Source organism: Anser anser (genome assembly GCF_964211835.1).
Source record: "Anser anser genome assembly, chromosome: 1".
In the NCBI taxonomy this organism is placed as follows: Eukaryota; Metazoa; Chordata; class Aves; order Anseriformes; family Anatidae; genus Anser; species Anser anser.
In genome coordinates this window covers 92,304,213-92,330,739 of record NC_139720.1, presented here as the reverse complement: position 1 = coordinate 92,330,739, position 26,527 = coordinate 92,304,213, and the positions used below count along the sequence as shown (strand labels likewise).

Genomic DNA, 26,527 nt, shown 5'->3' with positions numbered 1-26,527 from the left:
CAGGAGTTTCCTTTAGGAAAGGAGTGTAGAAGTGATGGTGAGAGGAATTTGTCCATGTTTATTTTCCCATTCAAGGGAGAAAAACCTTTCTCTTTCATAGTTGTTGTATGTATAATTAGAGATATTGAATGTCACATTCTCCACATAAAATATCGGACGTAACTATGCATTTACATTTCTGTTTCATCCAGAACGACTGTAATGCACTTTGTTCATAAATTAGCGGGTCCATGGCTTGAGATCCCATAAGCATGTGAACGTATTGAAACACATGGCACATCTTGTTAAATTCACTAATACGATTGCTCCCATTCAGAACTGAAAGTTAACTCCAGGCTGCTGTTGCTCGTGGTCTGTGGGCTGAGGATATGCGACGTCCTGGCACGGGGCTTGTAGCAGAGTGTTATGCAGGAAGGAAACTTTGAGCAAGTGGATTGGGGATAGGTACTCTTCCATCACAGGTGGCAGTGGGGAGCAAGCAGGTGAGGTGGGTGAGGTGTTTGCATGCTCGCACGGAGGCTCTGCTGTAGTGTGAAGGCTGTAAACACACCTGCGGTGACATTCAGGCAGCTGTGGGGTGACTTGCTGCCTCTCTTTGGACAGTACGGTGCACGTATGCTGCTCAGGACTTCAAGTTTATGTGAGTCTGGTGGCTCCCAGATGGAGGAAGATGCTACAGATAAAAGCTGGAACCGAACTGAAACGCTAGTCTTAATTTTGGACTGCCACAGACTGTCTCTTGTCACCTCTGGCAAGTGATTTAGTTAAAACCAGAGGCTGCCTTCCAAATTTTGGACCCAGCTCAGCTCCTGTACCTTGCACGAGGGTGGCCTGCTGCAGCTGCTGGTGGAGCCAGCGGCACTGCCGAGGGCAGCTGGAGGCTTCCAGGGTCAGAGTTTACTCTTGGAAACTCAGCCATATGTCCCTTCTCCACCTGCAAATGGAGACTGATGATACTTCCCTGTATCATTAAATCATATGGTGCCCATATATGGGAACAGTTTACCTGAGTGAATTAGGTTTGTTTTAAAGCAGTATGGATAGTGCTTTGCCTTGCTGTAACAATTTATGCTTTCTTTATTACTTAGGAGTCTGTAAAGCTGGCTTGACGTAATAGTCACATGTATTTCAAAATGCTTCTTGAGAAAAAAACAGTTAAAAAGTCAACTTTCTTCTGTGGTATTATCTTCATTCCTTTTCCCCCTTCATTCTAGCGGTGTCATTGTCAAAAGTTTTTTTGTTCTGATTTACTTCAAAAGATCATTAGAACTGACTTCTGTTTTTTTTACTACTACTGCTAATTTTTACTTTTTTTTTTTTTAAGATTGGTGATAATGCCCTGTTTCTATCTGAGAGCAGTGTGCTGAGCCTGGTACTAGTGGCTGCATGTGAATTTCACAAAAGACTCCCACAGCTGTCACTCTTCTTGACAGATTTCAGAAGGGGCAAGACCTGAACCAGCGTAAAGGTTACTCGGGTTTTAGGAATGGATTGATGGCCTGGTGTTTAACTGCACTGCTTTAAAATAAATAAATAAATCAGGCATTCATCTCTGAACGATATTGTTAATAACTGGCAGTCGTAGGCATTGCCTTGTTCATGTGCTTGTGTCCTGTCTGGCAAAGCGCATAAGCCATACTGCAATCATACACCCCAAAACAAGGAACAATCACTTTTATCCCTGTTTTAGGCATCCGAGATACCAAACAGTGAAGCAGCAGAGGCTTGCCTACAGTCACTTAGCAGGTTAGCGTGAGCAGGGAATGCAGTAATATCCACATCTGACTCCTTAGTTGTGTCCTTTCCCTTGGTGCATGCTACCTCTGAACCTTTCCTAGTAAATGCTTGTCTTGACAAGTGAGTAGTGTCACTGGATTCTCTGCCAGTTGGGCATCTCTTATTAATTCAACTTCCTTCATAATGCTACTTTAAAAAAAGAAAAAATCAGAGTAGTATGAAGTTGCTAACTTTTAATTCAGTTATATTTGTTGACAGGAAGGCCTAAAGTAGAAAGAGAGTAAAGTAGGAAGAAAGCTTACTTAGCGTTTTTGCCACTTAATGTGGTATTTAAGCCATTGTGTATATTACACTATTTAATGCTAACTTCTCTGTGTTAACTTTGTAATATAAGGTATTGTTTTTCATGGGTAAATTTCTTTAAATATGCGTTGGTCTGAATGGTTCTTTATAATTAGATCAATATTCATAATCTAATGCTGAGTCACAATTAACTTTTTTATGGAACATGCAATTGACAGAAGAGGCTGCTCTGGCACTCTGGCCATATTTTGATAAATGGGATAAGCTACCAATTTAAACTCTTATTTCTAAACCCAGTAAACACATTTTGTGCTGTAAGATTTTAAGATTTGCTGAAAACAAGTGTTTCACTACTGTGAATGTGAGTTGGCTTTGATTTTAAAATAGAGCTCTTATTTGAGGAGGAAAGCAAACTTCACTTGGTGCACAAGTATAGACCTAATTGTAGTATTCTCACAGTGGTAGCAGCATTTTATTATTTTTAGTATTTATAGATGTGATTGCATAAAAGATGGATCAACAAAGAGGAAAAGCATGGTTTTGACACTCTCCAGTGTTCCTGCCTTTTCCTTTGTAGGACACAAATGCATAATGTAATAGCAAGTCCTTATAAGCATGGACAATTCAGCATGTGAAAATAAACTAGCTTCAGGCATCTCTGTGTACAAAGAAAGCTAGTACAACAAAATTTTAATTTTTAGCGAGGGGAAAGAGAGCTAACTGGATTTGATGAAACTACACTAAGGAAATCACTTGCTTAGGAAGCGTGGAATTTTTATCGTCAGTCTTCCACCCGGGTGTTTCAATGTAAGAGATTTTAGAAAACACGGAAATCGCTGCAAGTAAGAAACGGCATTTTACTGACCCTTCTTGGTACTGAGGGTCTTCTTCAGCAAAACCGAAAGAGATTCAGCGGACTTCTGCAACACGGGATCCACAGGACTTAATTCACGTGGAAGCTCTCTTGACAAGAAGCGTAACAAATCCTGTCTTCACCTTCCCGTGCTGGTTGAGGGGAAGTGGCAAGGTGCTTCATCCCTATGTCTGCTTTTTGTCTTTTTTTTTCTGAAGGCAGTACATACACAGCAAACTGCTGGGGAGCCTGCTCTGAGACACTGTGCAACCGTGCTGACCCTCTGCCCTGCCGTGGAGTTGTTCTTCTTTCTCCCCATGTCGGGGTAGCACCAGGAAGGTTTCTGCCATCCGCGTTCTCAGGAGGGACTTTTCCAGGACCAGGCACACACGTTGAAGGCTGTTTCCTTGTCAGTGCTGATGACAGATGAGTTGGCCCATGGCAGGATTCAAGTGAGGAAAGCTTAAACCTGCTGCAGGGCCGCTGTTGGGCTGGGCCATGTCTTGGTGACTGCGCTGTGGGGCTGAGCAGCCCTGTTAGCAGGAGGGGGACTGCTCAGTGTACTTCACTGCTGCTTGGCTGATGGCTTCGAACCCATACCTTTCAGTTATTTCCCCAGTATGTCTTTTTCTGCCAGTTATGTAAGGATTTTTAAGCATGTGCGTTGTCAGAAGTCATCTTTCTTCTTTTTTCCTCTTCTTTCTTTTTTTCCCCATTTGTACCCACGTCCTACACAGACAGGAATTATCTGACAGCGCTAGCGAGAGCTCTTGGGAGCAGGTGAGGCATGGCACATCACATGGTAATAGTTGGGATTGGCTTTTACAGTAGTATAGTAAGTCTTCTGACTTTTATGAAACAAATTATCCTAGGTTTTTGTTTCAGTGTGTGACAAAATGTGTTTTCTTGTGGTCGTCAAAGCAATATTTAAGAGTACGACATCGTGAGAGATTTGGAAGTGAAGTTTGATAAAGAAAACCTTGGTAGAGAAAGGAGGGAGTGAGGGAAAATTTGATTTATCTCTTTTCATTTTTTTCAGTGTGAAATAACTCCACAGAAGTCAGCAGAGCTGAAACATTGGGATATTCTGCATCAAAACCCACCCGTGAAAGTTAAGAGGAAGTTGCTTTTTTTTTGTTGTTTTGTTGTTTGCTTTGCCAGGCCGATGAAAAGGGAGCTTTTGTAGTTGGTCATGTTTGATTTGTTTTCCACAAGTTTCCTTTGAGCTATAGCAGATCCATAGTGAGCCGCATCATGCTGCTATTTCATTATTTTTTCCTCATGGGGTAAAGTATGGGGATGTCTGTGCGTCTTGTCCTTAGTCCCGCAGCTACACCTGTGCAACTGGATTCCTGAACAAAAAGCCAGAAGCAGAGCCGTATCAGCAACGTGCACCCCTTCACAGATCTGCCCGAGGTTGCTGGTAGCCTGCAATTCCTCGGGAAAGCTGCAGATTTCGCATTATTCTTAATTATTGATGTGCAGATTGTCCTGCCAGGGTCATGCACCCGGTGCACTCGGTAATCAGTGCACAAGCTTACGGGCAGTCCCTGCCTGGCGGTGAGCAGCAGAGGAAGGGCTGGGAAGAGAGGCAGCGCTGAAATGAGCAGAGTTCTGCAAGTGAGAAAGGGGTGGAAGAGCCTGGAGTGTGAGAGCACCGTTTGGTAGATGTACCTCTTCTGGGAAGTGTGCAGTTACTGTGCGAGTGTGTTTGCTTCCAGACTCTGTTGTGTGGCTCAGCAAGGAAAGCGTTTTGATGCATTGCAAATCAATGGCCGAGGAGTATAGATCGGGAAAGAAGTAGTGTTATTCTTTCTCTTTGCAAAAGGTTTCTGTGTACCCAGGTTTCACGTTCTGTAGTACCAACTGCCCGCCTGGCTCAGTTCTTGAAATCGGTGAACGCTCTGCCGCAAACTTGTGAGTTGCAGCTCTTACTTCTTGTTTGGACATCTGATAAGTCTTTTTTACTTTAAGTAACATGTCTCTATTTGTATTTCTTCCCTCTAATTTGTTTGGGATGCTCTCCCATACATTGTGCTAAACATCAGTCATCAAGGGCTCGTAATGCATTTTGAAACAAGTATGCAAAATTGCAGCACGATCCGGCACTGATTATAGAGCTATGGCATAGGAATTAATAAGAAAATAAAAATAGCATCATTAATTTCCAGCTGCTTTTGGAGAAACAGAGGTGTTTATATGGGGAAATTTGGTGTCTGGAAAATGAAGAGTGACAAAGCTGGTAGCAAATACATTAAAGCAGGTAACTATTCACGATTTGCACCCTCCGTTCCATTGATTGAAAAGGTGTTCCAGTGCCTACAGAGTAAACAGGAGTTCCTGTGCCCCTCGCTGAAGGCTGTTGGACTAGCATCAGAACCAGAGTTGCACAAGCATCAGAACCAGAGCAAGGGGAGGAAGTTTTCAATTTTATTTATCGGTATAGAAAACCTTAAATAAGGGAAGTAAAGCATGGACGGCTACGTGGAACTGTTGGTTGAATGTGTCCCTTTCCCGTTAACCCGAAAGAGAGCTGCCTGCACGTGTGTCAGAGGAAAACTGTCCTCGGCTGTTCCCCTTGGCATTAACTCAGTATTTTCCTTGCACCTCTACGTGCCCGCCTCTGCATTGTTGCAGAGCACCAGGTGCTTGCATGGAATAATTTCGACGGCTAAAAGCTTTTCTGGGCAAAACCTGGTGCTGCAAGAGCCCTCGCAGGGCTTGGACGGTTGGTTTCATCCAGAGGAAGCTGTCAGAGGAGCCTGGATATGCGGCCATGGACTTTGCCATCTCCACGTGCATCGCCGCTCCTGCAGGCTGCCCAGTCGTTCAGGTGGGAGCTCCAAACACCCGCCAGGTCTTCCTGGTTTGTAAGCAGCATTGGCAGATCCTGCCCCTCGGAGAGACACGTACAGAGGACACTGGTTATGTATCCACACGTGGCAGCGGACTCCCGGCGGTGTCACCAGCCCGCGGGGGCACGAGGATGCTGGAGCTGCTGCGAAGAGCAGGCAGGCTTTGTCTTGTCCGAGGGCTGTGTTGCTACTCTCTGTGCCACGGCGATGTGGTTCCTGCGTGCGGCCCTGGCTGGTCCCACGGGGCTGCCTGCGGAGTTTATTGTCGCTCTTTGTTAAGGGAGATGGACAGCGAGGAAAGGCACAGGGGAGGTGAGGTGGTTGTCGCAGACGTCCCCGCGCAGCTCCAGTCTCCCAGCGAGGACAGTACCTGCACTCCGCCAAGGATCCTGCAGAAAATCGCGGTGTTTTTTGGAGCACTGTCAGACTTTGCAGATACTGACGCTCTGCTTCAGCCCTGCTCAGGGCAGGCAGAGTGAAAGCGGGGAGGTTTTTGCACCCAATCTTCCTGGCTTCTGTGAGCCCCTGGGTGCACGCGTAGCCTCGCCGACGCGGTGCCTTGGCATTCCAGTTCTCTCTGTTGAATTGATTTAAATCATGGCCGTAGTCAGTAAGCGCTGGGTTTAAATCGGTGCTTTTAATCTCGTTTTGCATTGGTATTTTTGTATTTGTTTTCTCAGAGACAATCTCTATTGGTAGACGACCGTTAAAATGCGTTGCTAAATATAGCCTTTACACTAAATTTGGCACTTCTTTTTTGTTAGTTCAGAGGCTGCAGCGTATGCACGCACATTTTCTAAATGATTGCATGGCTTACATGCATTTATTTAGTTTGCAACTGTTAGAAAGTTTTCCTTTAGGATGTGACAAATCATACTTCTCTTAAATTGTGGCCCTTGAGTCCTGTTTGTTAAGGTAACACACATGCACGAGCACACACGTGCACACACGCACAAGTTAATGCAAATAGTGTTTGCACGTAATGTTTTAAACAAAGTATTGTCCCTGATAAGGTAACAGATTCTGACGTAACCAAACCAAGCTTTTACACCCAGGAAATCTAATCCCTGCCTGTTTTGCTTTCTCAGATGAGAAGGAAAACATGCTTTCTTGCTTTTTTCAGTTCCCTGTTAGTTTTTCAACTTTACCCCAAACTCCCTTAAATGACTAACCTGGAGCAAAGACATTTTCTGTGCAACTGCAGGGGTAGTCGCTGCTTTCAGGTAACCTCGATCTAAACCTAATTCTTGTTCCTGGTACTTTGAAGACTACTTACCTGTTCAGAATTTGAACTTTATCTACAACTTTGAAGTCAAACATCTATAATTTTAGTTTACTATGAATCAAGTTATAGAACATTACAGTAGAATTTAATATTGTTTTGTTATAAATTGCAATTAAGCATGCCTTATTCGTATACAATCAGCATCAGTAACATCTGATTTAAATTTGAGTCCGATTTCTGTGTTCAGAAAGGATTTTATTTTAAGTTATCCATTTCTGTTGAGTATGTTTTCTAAGACAACTTCAGTATCCAATAGCCAAAGTTTCTGCTTGTAATAACAGATGTATCTTCCCCCATTAAGGAATGTAGAGTAACTCACTAGGTGACACCGTGGCTGTATTAACTGTTTTTTTTTGTTTGTTTGTTTGTGGGAGCTGGACACCACTAGCTTCTAGCAGGTACAGATCAACAGATATTCATCTGTTTACACAGATACATGATTAAATTAAAAAAAAAAAAACACAACTGAAATGATTATTTTAAAATTGCTGTGGCAGTCTTCTAGACTGTGTGGCATGAGACTGTGATTTTAATGGTCAAAGGAGGAGTTTATAACTTCCAGGAATGATTCTAGCACCACTGCTGTCCAGAAATCAAAAAGTGAAACCAAGTTGGTTGCTGAATCCATTTTGCTCAGCTTCTCTAATGTATTAGATGAAGAAAGTGATTTAAAAAAAGAAAAGTAAATGTCACAGAAACTCTGTGGGATAGCATGGGTAAAGAATTCCAACCGCCACCCTACCGAAATATTAATAGCATCTTGACGGAGTCAAAGAGCTTGATAACATGTATTGACTCTGCAGCTCCACGGTGTTTTTTTCTGCAGCAGGGGAAGTGCGTAGCAGTATTTGTGACTATTAAGGAATGCAGAATTAGGCCTCAGGTAGTAGAAGGGTTGTGCTCAGAAATGTGGAGTGTACCTGAGGCCTGGTGGCACAGTTATACAAGCTATTTGTATATTGTAATTTAGCTCCCCCCCACCAGGAGGAGGAGTTATACACTTCAAGAAATGTTTTTTATGGCCGTCCTTCCTCAGCGCAAACAGGTTTTGTGATCTTGTCTCTGTGTCCTGTTTTTCCATATTCTTTTGCATCAGTGCATGGGGTACTCCGAATATCAACAGTTGTGTTGGGGTTCTTGTGTAACTAAATGCTAATGTGTAAGGTTGGAAACCTGAATAGCAATCAGAAGAAAATTGAAGCAGAGGTCAAAATGCAATTGTAGGTCACAAATGTTTAAAACAGCCAACAAAAAAAAAAATGAAATGGGAATATTATTGAATGTTACCTACACTTTTTCATTAGAGAGCATGCCAGAGTCAGATGAATCACTCATCCTGAAAGGGTCACCGTTTTCATTCTCACCTGCGTTTGGTTCAAGATCAGTAAGGAAATAAGTAGTCACGCATTTTAGGCAACTTTTCTTGTGGAAGCTGTTTATTGCTGAAGCATTCATGTTTTATGAAACTGCCTTGAAACAATTAGCTCTTGTTTAGCATAAGTGTTTTAGACAGAACGCTTTAGTAATGTGGCTGATTTTATAGTTATTGCATTTCCTTAGGATTGAACTAGTCTTGTTCTGACTTGCACTTTTCCTCCCCCCTTAAACATGTGAAATGCTGAGGCTTTCTTCCCTTTCAGAAAAGAAGTATTGAGCCAAGATTTCCTCAGGAGAGCTGGTATCTTTGAGGGTGTTCTGCCAGAGATGTCTCAGGGAAGCCCGTTCCTCACATGTGCCCAGTGGTGTTTTCCTGGTGGCATGCACTGAAATGGGCTACTGGTCAGGCTAAAAAACCTGGGTATAACATTCACCTTGGTCTGATTTCTGATTCGATGAGAGTTCGTGCGATTGCACCGAGGCTGTTGGAGCAGAGCTGGGCTGTGTTTGTCACAGAGATTCTGGCAAAACCAGCTGGGAGCACTGCGTGCTTAAAATGTTGCTTAACTACTTGGGTAACGCTTGATTGGGAGAACGAGACACCCTCACTCCTCTGCGGTTCTGTTTTGGAGGGGGAGAGGGTTTGGTCCCATCACTGCAGACAAAGCTTGCTGTTTACAGGAGCCGTGCTGCAGGAGGTCTGATCACTTGCTTCGAGTTCAGTGAGAAGTCTGCTGTTGACTTCAGTGGACATAAATGTGGACTTGGAGCAAATGCCTTCACGGATCTCACTGAAGAACTTATTATTTGGGGATCGTCTGTGCTTTACCTGTATAACGATACCAGTTATTGGTGTGATTTTTACTGTAGCACAGCTGCGGGTAGAAGTACGAGCAGGGATACAGTAAACTTGGAATGAAGGTACCAAATGCCGTGATAACTTTCTTAGCTTCAGAGACCAAAACAAGCTGTAAAATCCCTTCTATAAGGGTGGGCTTGCGTTTCTGTAAGTTTGCTTTTTGGCCTGTTAAGGTATGCTGGTACAACAACTGATATAGAAGTGAAGCATGCATGCAGATAAATCCCTTGCTAGGTGCCCACTAGCGTCCTGGTGCCGTGGTAGTTGTACTGATCAGGTCCTGCTATAGCTTAAGCAAGACCTTCTTCTAAGGGAGACAGATTCTTGGTGTAATGTGTGGATTACACTCAAACAGCGTTGGGGCGAAGAAGAATGATCTTGGAGTGAGTTTCTAGTAAAATGTGCACCATGCACTGAATGAACTTACTGGAAGTATGACCTGGGGATATGCAATACTGTATCTAATACAACTCACTGTTTAAGTTCAAATATTTTCAGAGGGATGGGTGAAAATGTTTTCTGCTTCTGCATTCATACTTTAGCAAGCAAATGAAAGGTTAGCGCTTCCTTTTAGGATTCAAGCAAAGAGAGAAAATTGTTCCAATAGAATAAGGAAAAAAACCTGACTAGTTATGCAGTTTTACCATTAACTTGCTTCATGATCTCAGGCAGATCACTTCTTTCTTTCTGTTTCTATGTTTACAAATCAGGATGGCGATGGCTTTGTCTTTTGTAAAGTGTGATGCTATCTATGGATAGAAAAACTGGATACTGAGTAGCAGAACAGAAAGTAAAGAAGAATTGTCTAGACTCTTTATTTTTTTTTTATTTTTCACCATATGTTCGCTCCATAATAAGGTGAAATAGCAATTGTATTGATAGAGCTGTTTTCTAATACTTAGAGGAAAACTTTACAATGAGGCTTAGTTTGGTTTAAAATCTGTGATGATTTTTAAAGTCTAGAAAAGATGCTTGCTTGCTTCTTCCTCTATAGAGAGGTGGACTGCAGGTTGACTTTCAGCATTTCATCCTATCAGAGAGTCAAAACACTTCACTTTCTAACCAGATATATAAATGGAAAAGTATGGAAGAGTGTACTGTAGAACACAGATGATGTTGTCATTTATATATGTTACTTATTTTGCTAAACAATAATACATTATTAGGGGATAATAACACTTTGCTGTCATACTTGTGTACTTTTACAGGCGTCAGCTAACTGCATTTTAGAAACACTTCAGAACCAGAGTTACCACCCCCATTTTGCAGATCGCAGAGTAGACCCGGGGATGTTCAGGTAAGACCAGGGGATGGCAAAACGTCTGAACTTCCTGGCATTTTTGACATCACTGTAAAATTTATAACACCAGCTACCTCTTTGTTACTAAAACCTCTGCCCTATATGTGGACACAGTGTTATTTTTCCACACTGACTGGGGGGGTTGGGAGGGTAGGGGTGGGGAGTGAATTGTGTTATCTGTCAAATTTCAGGCTTACTAGCTAAGAATTTGCAAACTCTTGGCAAATCTGCCGGCATCCAGCTTCAGTATTCAGAACTGTTCTTGTACATCCAAGAATTTGTGCTGTATGATAGAAACTTAACCTTGTAGGCAAGAGCCTTTGGACCTGATGTTTTGTTCTTCCAACTCAGGGTTTCTTCTGAACTCAGTGCTGTATGAGTACTGCCCTCCGTTCTTCCCAGTTCTTTGAAAGTGACCTTGCAAGGATGTATGAGCATGCTCTGTGGTCTGAGATGTGTGGAGGTGATAGAAATGTATTTAGCTCGTGCCTGGTACCAGCATAAAACATCCTACTGCTCAGAGGACGTTACTAGGCCAGGCTGGGTCTGTACTTAAATATTTCAGCGTGTTCAGTCCAGCTGTTCCTCCTGAGCTTCCTGCTCTGAAGGTGGGCATAACTGGTTCGGAAGGAAGTAAGCACGGCAGCACTGTGGGGCTCTGTAGGAGACTTTGTTGCTCAAGTCCCAGGTTTGCATTCCTAGTTCTTAGCAGCAGTTCACTAACAAGCAAGCATAATGACTGTCTTTTAAAGCAGATTGGACTGAGAATCATTGTATCTCATGCTTTCTTTTCTTAGGCTAGTATTGTTCAGAGCTGTGGACTTTTGTGCCGACCTAGGGTTTTAAGTGTGTTCTGCTTTTTAGTTGGCACTCAGTCTTGAGCATACCGGAACTCGATTTCACAGAAAACTCTTTGTACCTTGTTCACCTGATTTCAAATCCAGCTGTCTGTGTGCTATACTGTGAAATAAAATAATAGAAAGAAAATAATCAGTAAAAATTGGTGGATCCTAAGAAAGGTTTTCTCCATCCTTGCTGTTACAGTCAGCATTGTCAAGTTTTTTTAGCTGCTTCCAAACGTGAATCTTTTAGACTGAGTTTTTCCTTTGTTGGGTTTATCCTTAAGACAAGGGTCATGTAGGGTTTTCTTCTGAGGGAGATGAGAGAGAATTACTATTGTAAAAATATTTATCTTCAAGAAAAAAAAAAGGCAAAACACCTTTAAAGATAAATATAAGGAAACAACCTATCGATCTTATGGAGATTGTTCTGAAGACTGTTGGTCCTGATTGCTTTCCAAAGAAATTATTTTTATTTCACAAGTACAGAACACTTTTTCATTGTTCTTTTTCTGTTTGTGGTATGCATATGTGCGTAAGAATTCTTCTTCATTTGTGGAGAAGACTAAGATCTGTGTATGCTTGGTTATTTTAGGGCCCAGTCCGGCAGTGCCTCTGTCAGTGCCCCTAAGCAGTTGGCGGATTGAAGCCTTAGCTGCAGCTAATCGTATAGGGACCTGATCCTGCACCAAGACACTTTGGCACAAATTCTTGGGCATGTGTACACTTCTGGGTAGGCTGTTGTGTCTTGGCATCAGTGAAACAATTGGTTAAGATGGATCTGATTGTGGATTCCATTTGAGGAAGCAGCAAGGTTCCTCTTGGAAATCTGGTGAGATTTGTTATGTACAGAGGCTTGTAAATTCTGTAACCGGAGTGATTTTTTTTTAGAGATGCTTCTCAAGAAATAGAAATGATTACGTTCAGAACTTTCTTCTTCTTAAAATTTAAGGCTAAGCAGTTGACAATAAGAGGAGATAAATAAGGGTATCGATAAAAATAAGTGGTAAGTGGCTCAATGGCAAGGAATTTTTTAATACTTCTTTTTCTAGTTATTACATGAATAAAGTAACTTATTTAACTGCTTAGAAAGTTTCCTCAACAAAAGTATTGTGTTTTTGCAGAAAAATAAATATTTCAAGAAAAAGCACAACAAAGCTTAGTCTGGCAGATATGGAGAAGTGTTTCAGATAGGAACCAGGCTGAAGCCATGCCATGATGCTTCCTTGACCTGGCCCAGATGCTGCTGGCTCCTTAGAGATCTCACAGGTTTACGCGGAGTTAATGCTGGCTGGGTGTCACTGCTGATGTTCAGAATCCTGTGGACAACAGTGAGAGCTGAAAATAGTCAGAGACTTCTCAGTCTGCTGCTGTTTGCACGTGCTGCTGTTGTCAATGCCAAGATGAGGACTTCTGGTCAGGGCATGAGAAGTGTCTATGCTGTCACCGTTTTCAAACCATCCTGTAGAATAAGGTAGTAGCTCAACTCCCTGGTACTGCTTTGAGTGTCTAGGCAAGTAGGGATCTTCCTACTGCATTGCTAATCTTGCAGAATATAGGACTAGTAGAGAAATAAAATGAAGATGAGAGGATAAGGCAGTCACCAACGTTCACTTGCATCAAAGTGAAGTTTCTTGTAGAGTCCCATTGTTTCTCTCTAGTGCTTTGTGGTGGTGTTGAGAGACTAGCAGTGAGTGTTGGACATGAGCCCCTCTGGTGCTAGAGAGTGCCATTGCTTTTTCTCTGTAGCCAAGGGCAGAAGGTGCCTTAGATACATGTCTGCAGTTACAGCAAGACTGGTTCAGTGGCATGGTACTCCAGAGCAGGGAAAGAGCTTCTTTGAATAACTCCTGATGAGGTGTCAGTATTCCTAATGCTCAGAGCGAGGGGAGAAGATAGAGGTACCTGTGCTGTCCTGGCAAGGTGTTGGCTCTATCTCACCTTTGGGGTGCACATGGTATGTCCTGCAGTCCTCATCTTTCACAGAGCTCTGTTCCATCTGGATTTCCTGGAGTGGAGAGTAGGATACATAAGGACAGCTGTGAGGAACATTGTGGTGTCGTCCAGGTGCAGTCAGAGCACAGGCACAAGTCGGTTTGAGAAGGATCCTCAGCCCAGGTGTTGTCAGAGATTGTTGCAGATACTTCCAAACTTGGACTTGTAAGTTAATTGTCAGGCTATTGGGACTTTAAAAGTATGTAGGAGGAGATAAAGGGGGAGGAATATCAAAGCTATCAGAGACAACCCTGCTGTTGAAGTTACCAGGGAAGCTCATGAGGTTGTAAAACTTCTTATCTGAGAGCACACAATTTGTGTCCCTCAGGTATGCTGTGCCAACTTGATTCATTGCCTGACAATCTGTCATTGTTTCACTCTTTAAGAAAAATGCATTCTGTTTATGGATGAAAGGGGACATTCCTGCTGCATTTCCTTTGGCTATGGGTCTGTAATTATTGTTCTTCAGTTTATTTATGAGCTATTGAGGCCTTTGCTGAAGACAATTTGCTTATGACGTCAGAAAGCTGTTCCTGTTTTGAGTCGGACAGTTTTTCCCCTTACTAGAAGGAAGTCCCGAGGAGTTCAATTTTCTACAGTTGGCATGAATACAGTGTGGTAAATCTCCACCAGGTTCAGAGAAGATATTTGGGAGGCACATGGGTGGTGGAAGTGCTCCTCAACTGCTCTTGCGTTTCTATGCATCTGCGACAACTCTCTTAGCTCTGAGAACAAAAAGGATCAGGTTCATTGGGGTTGTTGATTGGGTTCATGGATTCACATCATCCGTGCTTCTCTCTGCATTTTCATTTTTGTGATCTGGAGCGGCAGACGTTTTGCTTAAATAGAGAACCTCACTTTTGCTCTGTCCTTTGCAGCTGCTGTTGTCTTTTGTACCTCCAGGAAGTAGGTGTGACTGGTCACTTGTCTTGAGTGGCAGTGGACAAGGTGTAAGATGTGAGGACGGAGATCCAGGGATCTTCACCCGCTTGTTACTGCATTGAAAAAGTTCTCCTGTTCCAGTTCTTGTTCTTCTCTGGAGAACTTTAGTAGTTCATGAAGTCCTCCACATATGGAAGGGGATGGAGGGGAATAATACAGGGGAAAAACATTAAATAGAAGGCCAACTGGCAGTTAAGAAGTACACGGATTTTCAGCCTAAATTCGTATTTCTGTGTGGAATCTATTTCAAATATCTGAAATTTACTGTTGGTGACAAGTATTTGATCAGTGTTATTTTAAACTTGGATGCATCAGCAAAGAGCCTATCCAAAACATAGGATTCTTGACAGCTATTTAAATATTTAAAACACCCTCCATGTGATTACTAGATCCAGCAGTTCAACTATATAAACAACTATATAAACAATGCTAGGAATAATGAACCAGAAAATATTCAAAATAGCATGCCCTCTCCATAAATATTTCTCTCTCATTTTAATATTCACCATGGTGAAACTCAGGGAAGGTAATTCCTAAATGCTTATTTATTTTCACTGGCTTGCCGCTGAAATAGGCTTTCAGGGAAATCCATGGAGTCCCACAAGGTGGCAGGAGCTAACTGTTCTACACCAGAGCTGTGGTCTGAAGGAAAGTCAAGGTAATGAATCCATTTTGCCAATTGCATGCATTTGGATCATAAGCAATTTAGACCAAACTTCAGAAACCCAGCTTGCACTTCTGAATAATTTAGGCAAATGGATAAGATTCTATCCTCAAGAATTTTCCTTCAAAAAAAAAAAAAGTTCAAGCATTCTTTCCATGTCAACAAAAAGGACCTTCATTTTCACTCGGTGCTGCTTATTTGCTTGTAACGTGCATCATTGCTGCAAACGGAGAGTGGGCCTGCAGCAGCAAGCTGGCATACGAGGTTCACAGTTTAACAAATTGGCAGTGAGCGTCTCCAGCATGCAGACTCCCCTTGACATGATGAGGATGTTGATCACGAGGACAGACGCAGCAGCTGGGGCTGCAGGACTGCGCGAGTGAAGGAATCCTTTGCTGCTTTAATGAGGCCATAGAGATGTTTCTCTCGGAAACTGAAGAATCAAACCAGCATGGAAATGTCCAAGTGTGGGGATTACTGGAAGTCATGAAAATAGCTCATCCTAATTAGTGAGACTGTAGGCTAGTATATGGTGCATCAGGCTGAAATGCAGGGGATCTATTCGCTGTCTTTTCACTGCCCCAGTCCCCTGGAGTTCTTGTTTCACCTGTTCTTGCTTTTGTTTCCATTTACCTGCTGGTGGTCTGCTCTCTCTTGAAACACTTCTGTGATCAGGTTGTGAGAAGCACCACAAAAGAAAGGGGTTAGTCAAGTATGTCTTCTCAAAGATGTAATTTGAGAGCCCCGTTGTTCTGTACTTACGCTAGCTTAACCTTGCACTCTGAGTTCTAGGTCTCCCATTGTAGGATCTCTCTGGCCTGCCTTAGGAGGTAATCAGTGGACTTCCATGTTGTCAGTAGGCAGAAGTAACAGTTAACAAAACAGTTAAGATGAAGCAATTGGCCCTGATTCATTGGACAAGACTAGTTTTGAGACCTGTCAATCTCTTGATTTGTGTTGAGATTTTATATTCTTTAAATCTGTGAGTGTCCTATTTTTATTTTTGAATGAGAGGACAATTTTTCTGTATTGGCCAGGTAGGTACCTTTGGGAATTTAGACAATCCCATGTCTGTGGACAGAACGCAATTCAGTAGTGCTATGGCAAAAATGAGAATGTTTAAGAAAGGTACCTATTAGACAGACATTTGGAGTAGAAATAGCTCAACTCTTATATGAAACTTCAGTTTCTTATTTCTCAGTTAATTTCATGTTGCTATGCTGTAGGAAAAAAGTAAATCTAAGTGTATGTGATAGATATACTGGAATAGCCACTTGGGGTAAATTGAGTGAAAATTCTTCCATGCCTGTCTTATGAAATTGTGGTGGGGGGTGGTTTTTTTTTTTTTTTTTTCCTAGCAATATTAGAAACAAATTAAGAGCTTTTGGAGTGACTTACAGACTTTTTGCACTAAGATGTAGTAAAATTGGCCAGTAAAATACCTACACCTTGGTTTACTGACTGGGGGACACAGGAGGAGATGTAGAGGTGAATGTTCTTAGCAACTATCATAAAGAAGTAGCATATACTATTATCTTGTCAAATACAAGAGCTTCAGAAATCTTTCTTTTTATGCTCCTATTTGCAGGAATGCATGAATTGTAGGAAATTATTCAGGTCTGTCCTAACAGGAAATAACTTTAGTGAATGCATTCAGATATTTATTATTTTGAAGTGAAAATGTTGTGATTTCCAGTGGTTGCTCTTTTCACCTGCCTTGCAGTTTGAAAAGAATTTCAGGTCTTAATTTCCTAATCATTATTTTAGGATATTTATGTAAATAATTACGTGAATATTCAGCATTTGATGAACATACTACTGAAATCTGTCATACGCAGTTGAAAAGGCGTATAATTTAAACAGTTGCATGCCAGTAGGATTGGACTGGTTTTTCTGTTAGAACTCCGGTGGAATGACCATCGGCTGTGAATTATTAAGAAGTTATTGCTTATTGAAAGAAACATAGCTACGTTTGTCACTAATGCTTTCTGAAATTTTCAGTCCTGCAAGTGAGATGCTTTGTTCCCATTACAACTCAGTGAGAAGCAACAAATTGCTTACGCAGACTTGAAATACGCAGGGGGGAAAAAAAGCACCAAATACCTGTATGTACATGTGATGGAAGAAGTTTTAAACTTTAATTGATCAAGGTATTTGGTGTTCTATAAGGTTTTAAAATGTTGTTCCTGTATACCACAACCCTCTGGACCTTGATGGGCTTGCAGGGCGTATGGTATTGCTGCATATTCAGAGTTCTGTGGCATGGTGAAGTTTGAGCCCTACTGGTCTTTGTTCATAGAAAGTCAGCGACTGGGGCAATACTGGCAACAGACAAAGCGACTTTAATTTCATCAGAGTGAATACAGAAAAAGGCTCCAGAGTATATAGCAGCATGTCTTAGTGGCCAGAATGGTAGCTTCCCAGAGAACAATAGACATTGGGTGGTTCTCAACTGTGATTTAAAAAAAATAAAATTAAAAAAAATCACAAGAGATTTCTTCTTGGTGGTGTACTTAACTGTTAGAATAAACTGGGTGGCCCGATAAAGATTACAGAATGGTTTGGCAATTGATTGCTCTTGCTGTGTAACTCCAGTTAATCACAGTGTTATTAGCGGAAGTGAGAGGTGGAGAGGACTACACAGGACGTCTGCCTCACCAGTGTAAATATATTCTTCCAGGAAACCCGGGGTCTTCCTTCCATATCTGCCAAACTCTGTCTTTAAAGTCTCAGCTATTCTGTTGATTTTAGTTAATTCGGGGACAATTGAAGTCATCCCATCCACTAGAACCCCTACTGAGGTGCTGAGTGCTCTCTCTTCTCCATGAACTCCTTGGGAATGCGGGGCATCGCTGGCCTGTGTTAAATGCCCAACACAACTAAGGAGTCCAGCCAGACAAACAGGCAGATATACTGCCTGTTTATTGACAAGGCTAAGAGTTTTCTCTGTCCCTCCCAAGTGTGTTTTGCAGTTGGATTTGAGGAATTTTGAGATCTAGGCAGTTGGCCGTGCAGTACCCAGGGTCTTTCCAAAAAGTCAAAAGACTGTGTACTACCAACTTTTTAGAAGCACCTCCTTTAAATGTAGCATGTTCAAGTCCAACCTGGCATAATGTCAAACCCTAAGGGTACGTCTACATTGCAGACTGCTGTGTTGTGTAGTTTACCTGAGTGTGCTTTAAATAAGGTAGAACAAGCATCAGAAGTGGTTTGGCAGTGATAGCACGGAGCTCTGCGCCCGCTAATTTAACTTGCAGTGAGTAAGGGTAAATTAGCTCACGCAGAGTGCTGGGATGCTACAACTGCTGCTCCTTGTACTGGCTTAGTTTATTTAAATCCAGTTTCTATGTCTAGGAGCATGGGGCTGCTGAAACCACCCGGAGTCATTGGTGCCAGTCCCTGGTGCTTGGTGCCATATGCAAGGAGGGCACGTCGTGGACGCCCCTTTAGGATGCAAGGTCTGGTTGGGCTGCGTAAACAGCTTTTCCTACCCTAGCAAGTTGCAAATCCTGTTTATGGATTTCTTTTATAACACTGGGTGTTGAAAACAGTACTTTCTCTTGGGAAATTATTATTCAATTAACTTGGTATTTATTTTGATATTAAGATTTGTTGTGGTTATTGAAAGAGCAAACTCGTTGGGGATGAACTCGGTTGATCAGAGGGCTTGTTTCTGGGTTTTATAGGAGTGGGGGTGGCAGGGGAGGACCAGTGCATTTCCTTTGGTGCTCAAGCTAGGATTTTTACTCTATTCTTCCACCTTTTCCACAACTGGAAACAAAAATCCTTAAGAAAGCATGTGAAATACAGAAGCCGGTCAACGCTGCAGCTGAGCTACCTGCATTTATCTCAACTGTCAGCAGCAGAGTGCCAATCAGTGTAGGGTCTAGGAGGTGGTGTTGCCACCTGCTTAAACAGATCAAGCTGGTCTTCTAGTGACTTGAAGGAAGTCAGGTACGTCCACGTGACAAGAAGCTGTAAATGTGGTGACTAAACTAGTAAGTGCTCCAGTTATTGGGCCAGGCCTTGTGTTCCTGCAGCAGTGTAAGCCTTCAAGGCTGTGTATAGCATTCTTCTCCCGCCAGAATTTTGCAGAAATGTAAGATTTAAACAAATAAATAAATCACTACAGCATTTAGTGTACTAAGTAAGTGTCTGTAGTTGGGAAATTGTAGTGTCCGTGTGGTTTGTACACCACAGTGGTCTACAAGTGACGCCATTAAGTTTGCAACCCGCACCTACACACAAGTCAAGAGATCACGTTATAATAGCAGGATCGCTTTGACAACAAACTGAGCACTGGGGAAGGCATTGAACTCCTCTGAGCTGCTTGTTACAGCAGTCTTTTCCATTTCTCACTTAAACTCAGCACCGCAGCCGGCAGCTGCCCCCACCCCTGGCCTGCTCCTGTGCTGTACTGGTGGGTCCAGGGAGCGTCTGGGGATTGAGGCAGGGGCTTAACCACAGCAGCCAGAGGCTTTTCCATCTCCCATGGGCTATCGTGCTTCTCTGGGACAAGTTAAAATGTGTGGATAGCAGTAGTGACGGTGCGTACCCTCTGGCTGCTGTGTTTCACGGTGTGGGGTCTTCGTGTAAACAGCAGTTCTTGTTAACCCGCCTTACACTTCAGGAGTGCAGGACGGATGCAGGCATGGGAGAACTTGTCACTGGCAAGCCAGTGTTTTACCCTAACAACTGGAGTGTGTGTTGCTTTCCTGCATAGATCAGGGATGTAGTTTGGATCTGTAAAGCATTACATCCTTTGGTAATGGGAGGCCTGGCTTAAACCAGTGATTTTTCTTCCTGCAAATCAAAACCAAAATAACCTTTGGCCTTTCCCCAATTCGCAATACATGGATGCTATTACTCTGCTAAATTTATCCAGGCAGGTAGCTAACATGCAGACTGGTATCTGCGTTCCTTGTGTTCAGGCTGGAGTGGCAGGAGGAGCCCCACCCCTCATCTGTGGTGTCCCACAGATGTTTTAAACTTGAATGCAAGAAACCTGTATGATTTTCCTTGATGAAGAGGTTTGCTGTATTTGGGCGTGCACCAATTAGTACTTTTCATAGGACTTTTTCACTTTTGATGGCTGAACCTAGAAACGTTGCTGCGGATGTTTTCAAATGCTTTGTGGGGGCTTTTTTGCTTGTTTGAAATGTCAGTTTACAGTGTTGGTGATCTGTTTTGTGTTTTTGTAGTAAAGTTAAATGTTGCGTAATAGAAACTTTTTTTTTTTTAACTTTAGATTCCCACACAAACACTGGGGAGAAAAACCACAGACCAGAAAAGAAAATGCATGCTTTTTTGATTGAATGAGAAAAATGACTCATTTAGTTTTAGATAGTGTGCTGGCAAAACACAGAGAAGCTCGTAGCTGGAGAATAACGGGTGATAGCCACTGATTCACAAGTCAGGATTCAGAGGCAGGTCTTTGGATGCAAGTGGACATTATTGTGAGAGATATTAAAGCAAGCGCGTGCTCCGGTGCATGAAACCATAAGCAACGTTTATTACCGAAGATGAAATGATGTGTTGTTTTTAAAGCCAGCTTGCTATTAGCTAAGGCTAATTAATGGCTTAGCAGGAGCACCTGGAGTTCAGTTAGTTCGTGATCACTGGGAGGAAGTCGTGGTTGGTGAAACAAATGAGCAGCTGAAGGCTGGGTGATGCTCGTCTCCTCGGTCCACCATGGTGGCTGGTCCTTGGCCATGGTCACGACTGTCACTACAGGAGTTTAGCCGTGATGGGGCTGCAAGTCAGTCAGGTTTTTTCAGATTGGAGAGGATCTATTGTCATTGATGACAGCCCAGAATGAAATTAGGTTTCAGGATTTCGGCGGATGGGATACCAGTGGGACCAAGCTCCAGAAAATCTGATTTTGCAGTACTCTGGCTTTGGAAGGGACGTCTCACATTGCACTTGATCACCGTCTTAATTATTAACATTCAACTATGTGCCAAACTCAGGCTTTCTGATGTGCAAGCTAATACTGTAACATGAAAAAACAACCACAGTGTGTGTGTGTCCTGTATACAGAACTCAGGCTGTGACAGTGGTTTTCCAGCACTTCATTAAAGTAACTTAAATTTGAAAGATTTATTTTTAAATGTTTCAAGATTTGAATTCAATGAAGCACTCGGTGGATGAGGTGTGAAGCTGGAGGAAGTTTTTCTGAAGATGACAAGATTTGGCCCAACCACTAAAGGATTCTGTGAAAACTCTAAAGGAAATCATTCAAGTAAATAGTTGTGTGTAGTGGCTGTTTCTAATTGGGCTTGATGTTTTATTACAGTTAGTTTTCCATTTAGGAGGGAAGATAGGAACCATAAAACTTAATGCAAATTAGCAGAGCGAAATAGCTTGCTTTCTAACTGCTCTTTGAACCTTTGTATGTCTTTTAAGAATATGCTTATGGAATTGCAGCAGTACATCTAGGAAGAAAAGTAGATTTTTTAAAATTATTTTTCAAGTAAAGTAGAAGTACGTCTTCTTAATTGTTTCTGATTGGAGAACTCAAAAATAGAGGCTTATACCAATGCAGTTTTCTTTTCAAAAAGTCCGTTTTGCATTTTGATCTCAGGGAGAACAGGTTGGTGTTTTTTGTTTCTGCTGCAGGTAATACGTGCTCTTACAGTGCGAGAAGTGAACTTGAGCATCTCTAAACTTACTTTTGTAATAATAAAGCTAAAAAGGGAGCAACTGTGTTAGGATTGTATTGTGTTGTGCAAAGTATTGGGGTACCTTCTGTAAAGCAGAGGGGAGCAGGGAATTAACTTCTTGAGAGAACGATGTGGGGGAAGGAGGAGAAGGGAGAGCATGCTGCTGGCAGTCGGATTTTTGGCTTTGATATTTTCCACATTATGTGTTGAGCGATGCTTGCACCTGAAGTTGTTCTGACACTTTGTGTGTAGCACGTAATGGGGAAGTGGCATCCAGGTGATGCAGATCTGCCGTTGCATGTATGCTGTTAGCATGCTACAGAGCCTAGGATGCTGTTGTGTGTATGTGTGCATATATGAAAATATTTGATAAAACTTCCAAGCAAACTGGAGATTCTGCTATTTCTGAACACACGAGTTGTCGATGGTGTTTTTTGGAATGTTTTATTAATGTGGATGAGTTCATTTATCTGTTTAGTCTTATTTGACCTGTGTGGTATTGCAGAACAATGCAAGGGGTGGATTGGGAGATTGTATCCGTTTTGAGTTGAGTATTGACTTAGCTTCAAATTAGTGATAAATACTGTATTTGTTCGTGGGATTGGAATAAAATACAGAGCTTAGTGGAGATCATAATTTATTGGTATTGCTGCAAACTCTGTATGCATGTGAGCACCATTCTCATATGAATTTTATAGGACCCAAGATTAACTAGTATTGCAAACTTGATTGATGGGAGAATTGTTTGTGTGTCTTAATGGACAGTCACTTCCAAGTTACATTTCTGAGTGTTTTAGATATACTCAAAATGTTTGTTTGCTCCCCTTTGCTGTTATATTTCCTTGCTGGTTAGCAGGAGAAAACTTTCAACCATGCAAGATTCATCAGTGTTATTTTTTTGTTTTTGTACCTTCTTTCATCAGGTCTTCCTCATCTTGGTATCTAAGTAATCTTAATGTTCGTAAAGTAGCAGAGTAACAGGCTAAGAGAAGTCATCCTTTCAGCTCAGAAGACAAGTGTAGTGATGGCCCAAGCAAATTTGTGACCAATATACCTCCTATTTTGCTTTGTTTGTGGTGTGTTTTTTGTTGGTTTTTTTTGTTTTTAACAGAGACAGTTTGGTGTTTAGTCTCTCTACCTGTCTCTAACATGGGGGATGAGGGATCAGAAATTACCAAATATAAACAAATTTTGACAGCTGTGGTTTTAGCAAAAAAAAAAAAAAAAAATTCACGTTAATAGTGAAACTGTACAGAACTACTTTATTGGAAGTTCATGAATTTCTAATAGTATGTGAGTTTTTAATGCACAGGCATGCATATGCTTGCAGGTGCTTGCTATTTCCTATTTGCCTTCTTTCTGAGGTAGGTTTTTACCCTGTCTAGTAGTGACAGGATGCTTATATGTTAGTTGATCCTTTTTGATGCCTTTTTCATTTACATCTTTCAAAAATTCGTGTTTTCCCTGCAAGGAAAAAGTTGATGCAACTTAAGATAATAAGTTTTCAGCTTCTTTTGTTACTTTGAAAACATTGGGGAAAAGAAAAAAAGGTGTCCAGTAAGTGTATGGATACCTGAAATAAACTTATTTAAGCTTACCAACAACTGACTAAACTTCTTAGTCACTTTTGCAGCCCCCCCAGGAAATAGCAACCACAGTGTAAAAACTGCTGATCTAATGCTGTATCTACACCGAAGCCAGAGACCTCTGGACAGGGTAATAATGCTAGGCAGCAAAGATAGTGACAGAAGCCTAACTGGTTGGTAGTGTTAAGCACAAAATGTTTCACTTTGAGAAGACTTGTACAGTCCGGCTCCTGAAATGGTGAACTTTAATTCAAAATGTATTTGTTATTTTGATGACCTCAGCCAACGCAGCTTGGGAGGGGCAAAGATGCAGAGAATAATTATTTGGAACTACAAGCAGATGTTACTCTAGCTTCTCAAGGAAGTTTCTTACGTAAAATGACAGAGTTAAAGAGATGGAGCTTTTTGTACTGAAAACATCATAATACTTCAGGCAGTGTTTCCCCAGCTTTGTCGGTGTATGACCTGTCATCTTAGGGATCAAGTCCATTCAGTAGTTAAGAGACTGATGTATAACTGATAGAGGACAGTCTTCCAGAACACTAACAATAAATGGTTTACAAAGTAAATAGCAACAGTTACTTACAGATGTGTATGAGAGCGTTTTAGTTTGTTACAGTCAGGATAAACTTAGAGCATATTTTTAACCTCAGTAATGTCGTAAGTGATTTGTTAGCTCATAAATTGTCTAATGATTTTTAGTTACTAAGGATACATTTTTTTGAAGTGCTTCTCGTGTTCTGGGTAGCTGGAATAAATTGTCTTTGACTGTTGTGTCAAGAGTGTCAGAGATTAGTCTTGTGTATCTCTTGAAGTACTCTGTCTGGTGTACATGTGTACGTGAAATGAGGAAAGGAGGCTGCTAGTACACTACCAACAGCATACCTGGCCAGTATTTGTGGCAACTGAACAGTGTGCTTTCAAAAGTTTATCTCAGCTTGAATAGTAGGGAAGAAGCATTGCTCTGTGCTGTAGAATCTCTCTTGTGCAAAGCAGAGGTAGAAAACAGTTTCTCTGAAATACATAGGATAAGCCTGGGATGGGATGTGGGCTTGGGAGCTCTTTTGTTTCTGGTAGACTCCCGAAGCTGTGATGAATGATGCTGCATAGGTGTTGGTTTCTGATTTGAAGGCTTTCTGCACAGGGTTTTGTGTAACAGTTATTATATCAGAAAAGGTTTGTGAGTGTCTTTGCTGCTTCTCTCTCAAGTCATGCTCTTAACCTGTATTTTAGCCTTGCCTGCTCTTTTGTCCACATGCCACCACCAGAACAGCACCCCATGCAGTTTTTGTGGACTCTTGGTTTTGCTTCTTGCTAAATCTGTTCAGATGAGTGTATAAATTACATTCCCAGTTTCAATATAGTTTTGGCTTCAAAGTACATCTTAGCGAGGAAGAAGCTGTATATCACTCCAGTGCTAATAGTTTCCCAAAACTAACAGGTAAGTTCTCCTGGAAGTGAAACCAGAGTGTTTCAGTATGTGCAGAAAAATGGATAAAGCCGCTGAACTGCATGTGTTGAGGTTCAGGTGGATAGGACCTGGCGTGTTGCTGCTCACACCCTGCCTGGCCTAGTCTGCATGCTGAGATGTAGGTTGCCTTCAGTCTCCTTGTGGCTCTGCTGACGCTGCTGCTGCTGCACCTGAAGATGCTGCTGCAATGAGGCTTTGCATCCACTGCTGTCAGAGCTGAGTACTTCATCAGAGGAGCTGTAGCTAGGGATGTACATCTGCATAGGTAACCTGCAATTTACAGCCCGATGAATTAAATTAACTGCAGTTGCCAAAAGCAGGCTGTGAGCCGTGGAGGCTGCAAACGAAGGCACAAGTCCTGTCTGGCCACTCTTGAAGTGAAGAGGGTCAGGCTCTGCAGAGAGGCGAGGAGAGCTGTGATTATGTCTCTGTGCTGTGGGAATCTCTGCTCTGTTCCCTGCGGTTTTATCTGAAACAGCGCTGAGGAGCTCCTTGAGGAAATTCTGTCTGTCCTTTCGTATGGCCTCTGCACTGTCCTTACTCAGGCTGCACAAATAAAAGGAAAGAACGAGGTGGCAGGATGATGGCTGAAAACCAATGTCAAGTGCTAGCTGATGATCAGTTAAATCTGCTTTCATGTAGTGGCAAGGTACAAGCTAGCTCTGCCTGCTTACAGGAAAAAAACTGCTGGATTTGTCTGCAGACCGAGTATAGGAAATACTTCAAAGTAGTGGTCAAGAAAGTGAAAAAAACACAGTGGATTTTAAAACAGTCATTAAATACTTTCTTTAAAGTTGCTGGGTTTCATAATCCTCTGGAGTGGGATCTCCCAGATGCGCATTAAGGACATGCCACTGGCTCCTATATTGAGCAGGCAAGAGGAAGTAACTGAAAGAAATGGTAAAGCGCAAATTGCTCGGCTGTCCTGCTTCTCTTTTCACTTTTCCTGTCAGTACCAGCGTAGAGGGTGTCAGACAGGGTTTTAAATACTGCGAGGACTCTTAGTGATTTGCTGTCTTGGTTTCTTGTTTATTTTCGTTTTCTCTCCGCAGTACAAAGTACCTGTAGGTCTTGCGGTGCCAAGCTAGTGAGGGGAGAGCGTTCGGAGCTGAAAACAGCAAGTGTTGGGTGGGAATACTCCCCCTGCTGATCTCGTCTCACTTAGGAAAAAGTGTAAACAAACGGGGATCATCTGCTTTTCCCTTCTGGGCATAGCCCAGGTTCTGCCTGTGTGTTAGGAAGACCCGCTGGCACCCCGTTTGCCCTTAGGGGTTTTAATTCTTCTTTGGAAACAGCGGCTGAAGGCTCCCACCGAAGTCCGCCTGCCTCGCCGTGCATCCTGTTGGCTCAGCTTTGACGTTCCGCTTTCTCCGCCGTCCCCAGCTGGGTCTGTGGGGTGCCGTGGGGAGGCCTCGCATCCCGCTCGGCTCCCCAGGAGCCCACAGCTGCCATACAAGAGGCTGGCAGTGCCGGGGCTGGCTTCCAGCGGGGCTGGCTTCCAGCGGGGCTCGGCCGTGCTGCCAGGAGGGAGCTCGGAGCAGCCAGCCTGGGCTCCGCTCCGCCCCGTCGGCGCTGCTGAGGTCAGCTTCCTGCTGCTCGCTTTCCTCCGAACACGGCTACTCCTCCCATGAAGGAGAGCGAGATTTCCCCGAGTCTGGAGAGCTGGCCCTTACGGGTGGCCGCCAGGCCAGGCAGGCGGCATCGCGGGGATCCTGCGGCGTAGCGGAAGGGCAGCCGGCATGGTGGGTAGGCTGCCGTGCCGCCCGGGCAGCCCCGTGACCTGGCGGGCGCAGGAGGTG

At 42.7% G+C, this 26,527-nt stretch overlaps 1 protein-coding gene across 41 annotated transcripts in view; it reads left to right on the top strand.

The window, feature by feature from the left end:
- The window catches only part of BBX (BBX high mobility group box domain containing), a 138,441-nt gene that overhangs the window by 5,617 nt on the left and 106,297 nt on the right, over positions 1-26,527 (top strand). For 23 of the 41 annotated variants that reach the window (XM_083817239.1, XM_083817231.1, XM_083817238.1 and 20 more), the window contains exon 3: positions 10,478-10,566. The exons of 16 other annotated variants lie outside the window; for them this stretch is intronic. Coding sequence is in view for 2 of the 25 variants with exons in the window: in XM_083817254.1 (XP_083673380.1) it covers positions 26,468-26,524 (57 nt within the window). In the remaining 23 variants the exon portion in view is untranslated. Of the gene's footprint in view, positions 1-10,477; positions 10,567-10,726; positions 26,525-26,527 lie in introns of those variants that run through there. 2 more of the 41 variants (XM_083817254.1, XM_083817224.1) reach the window with 1 other exon arrangement.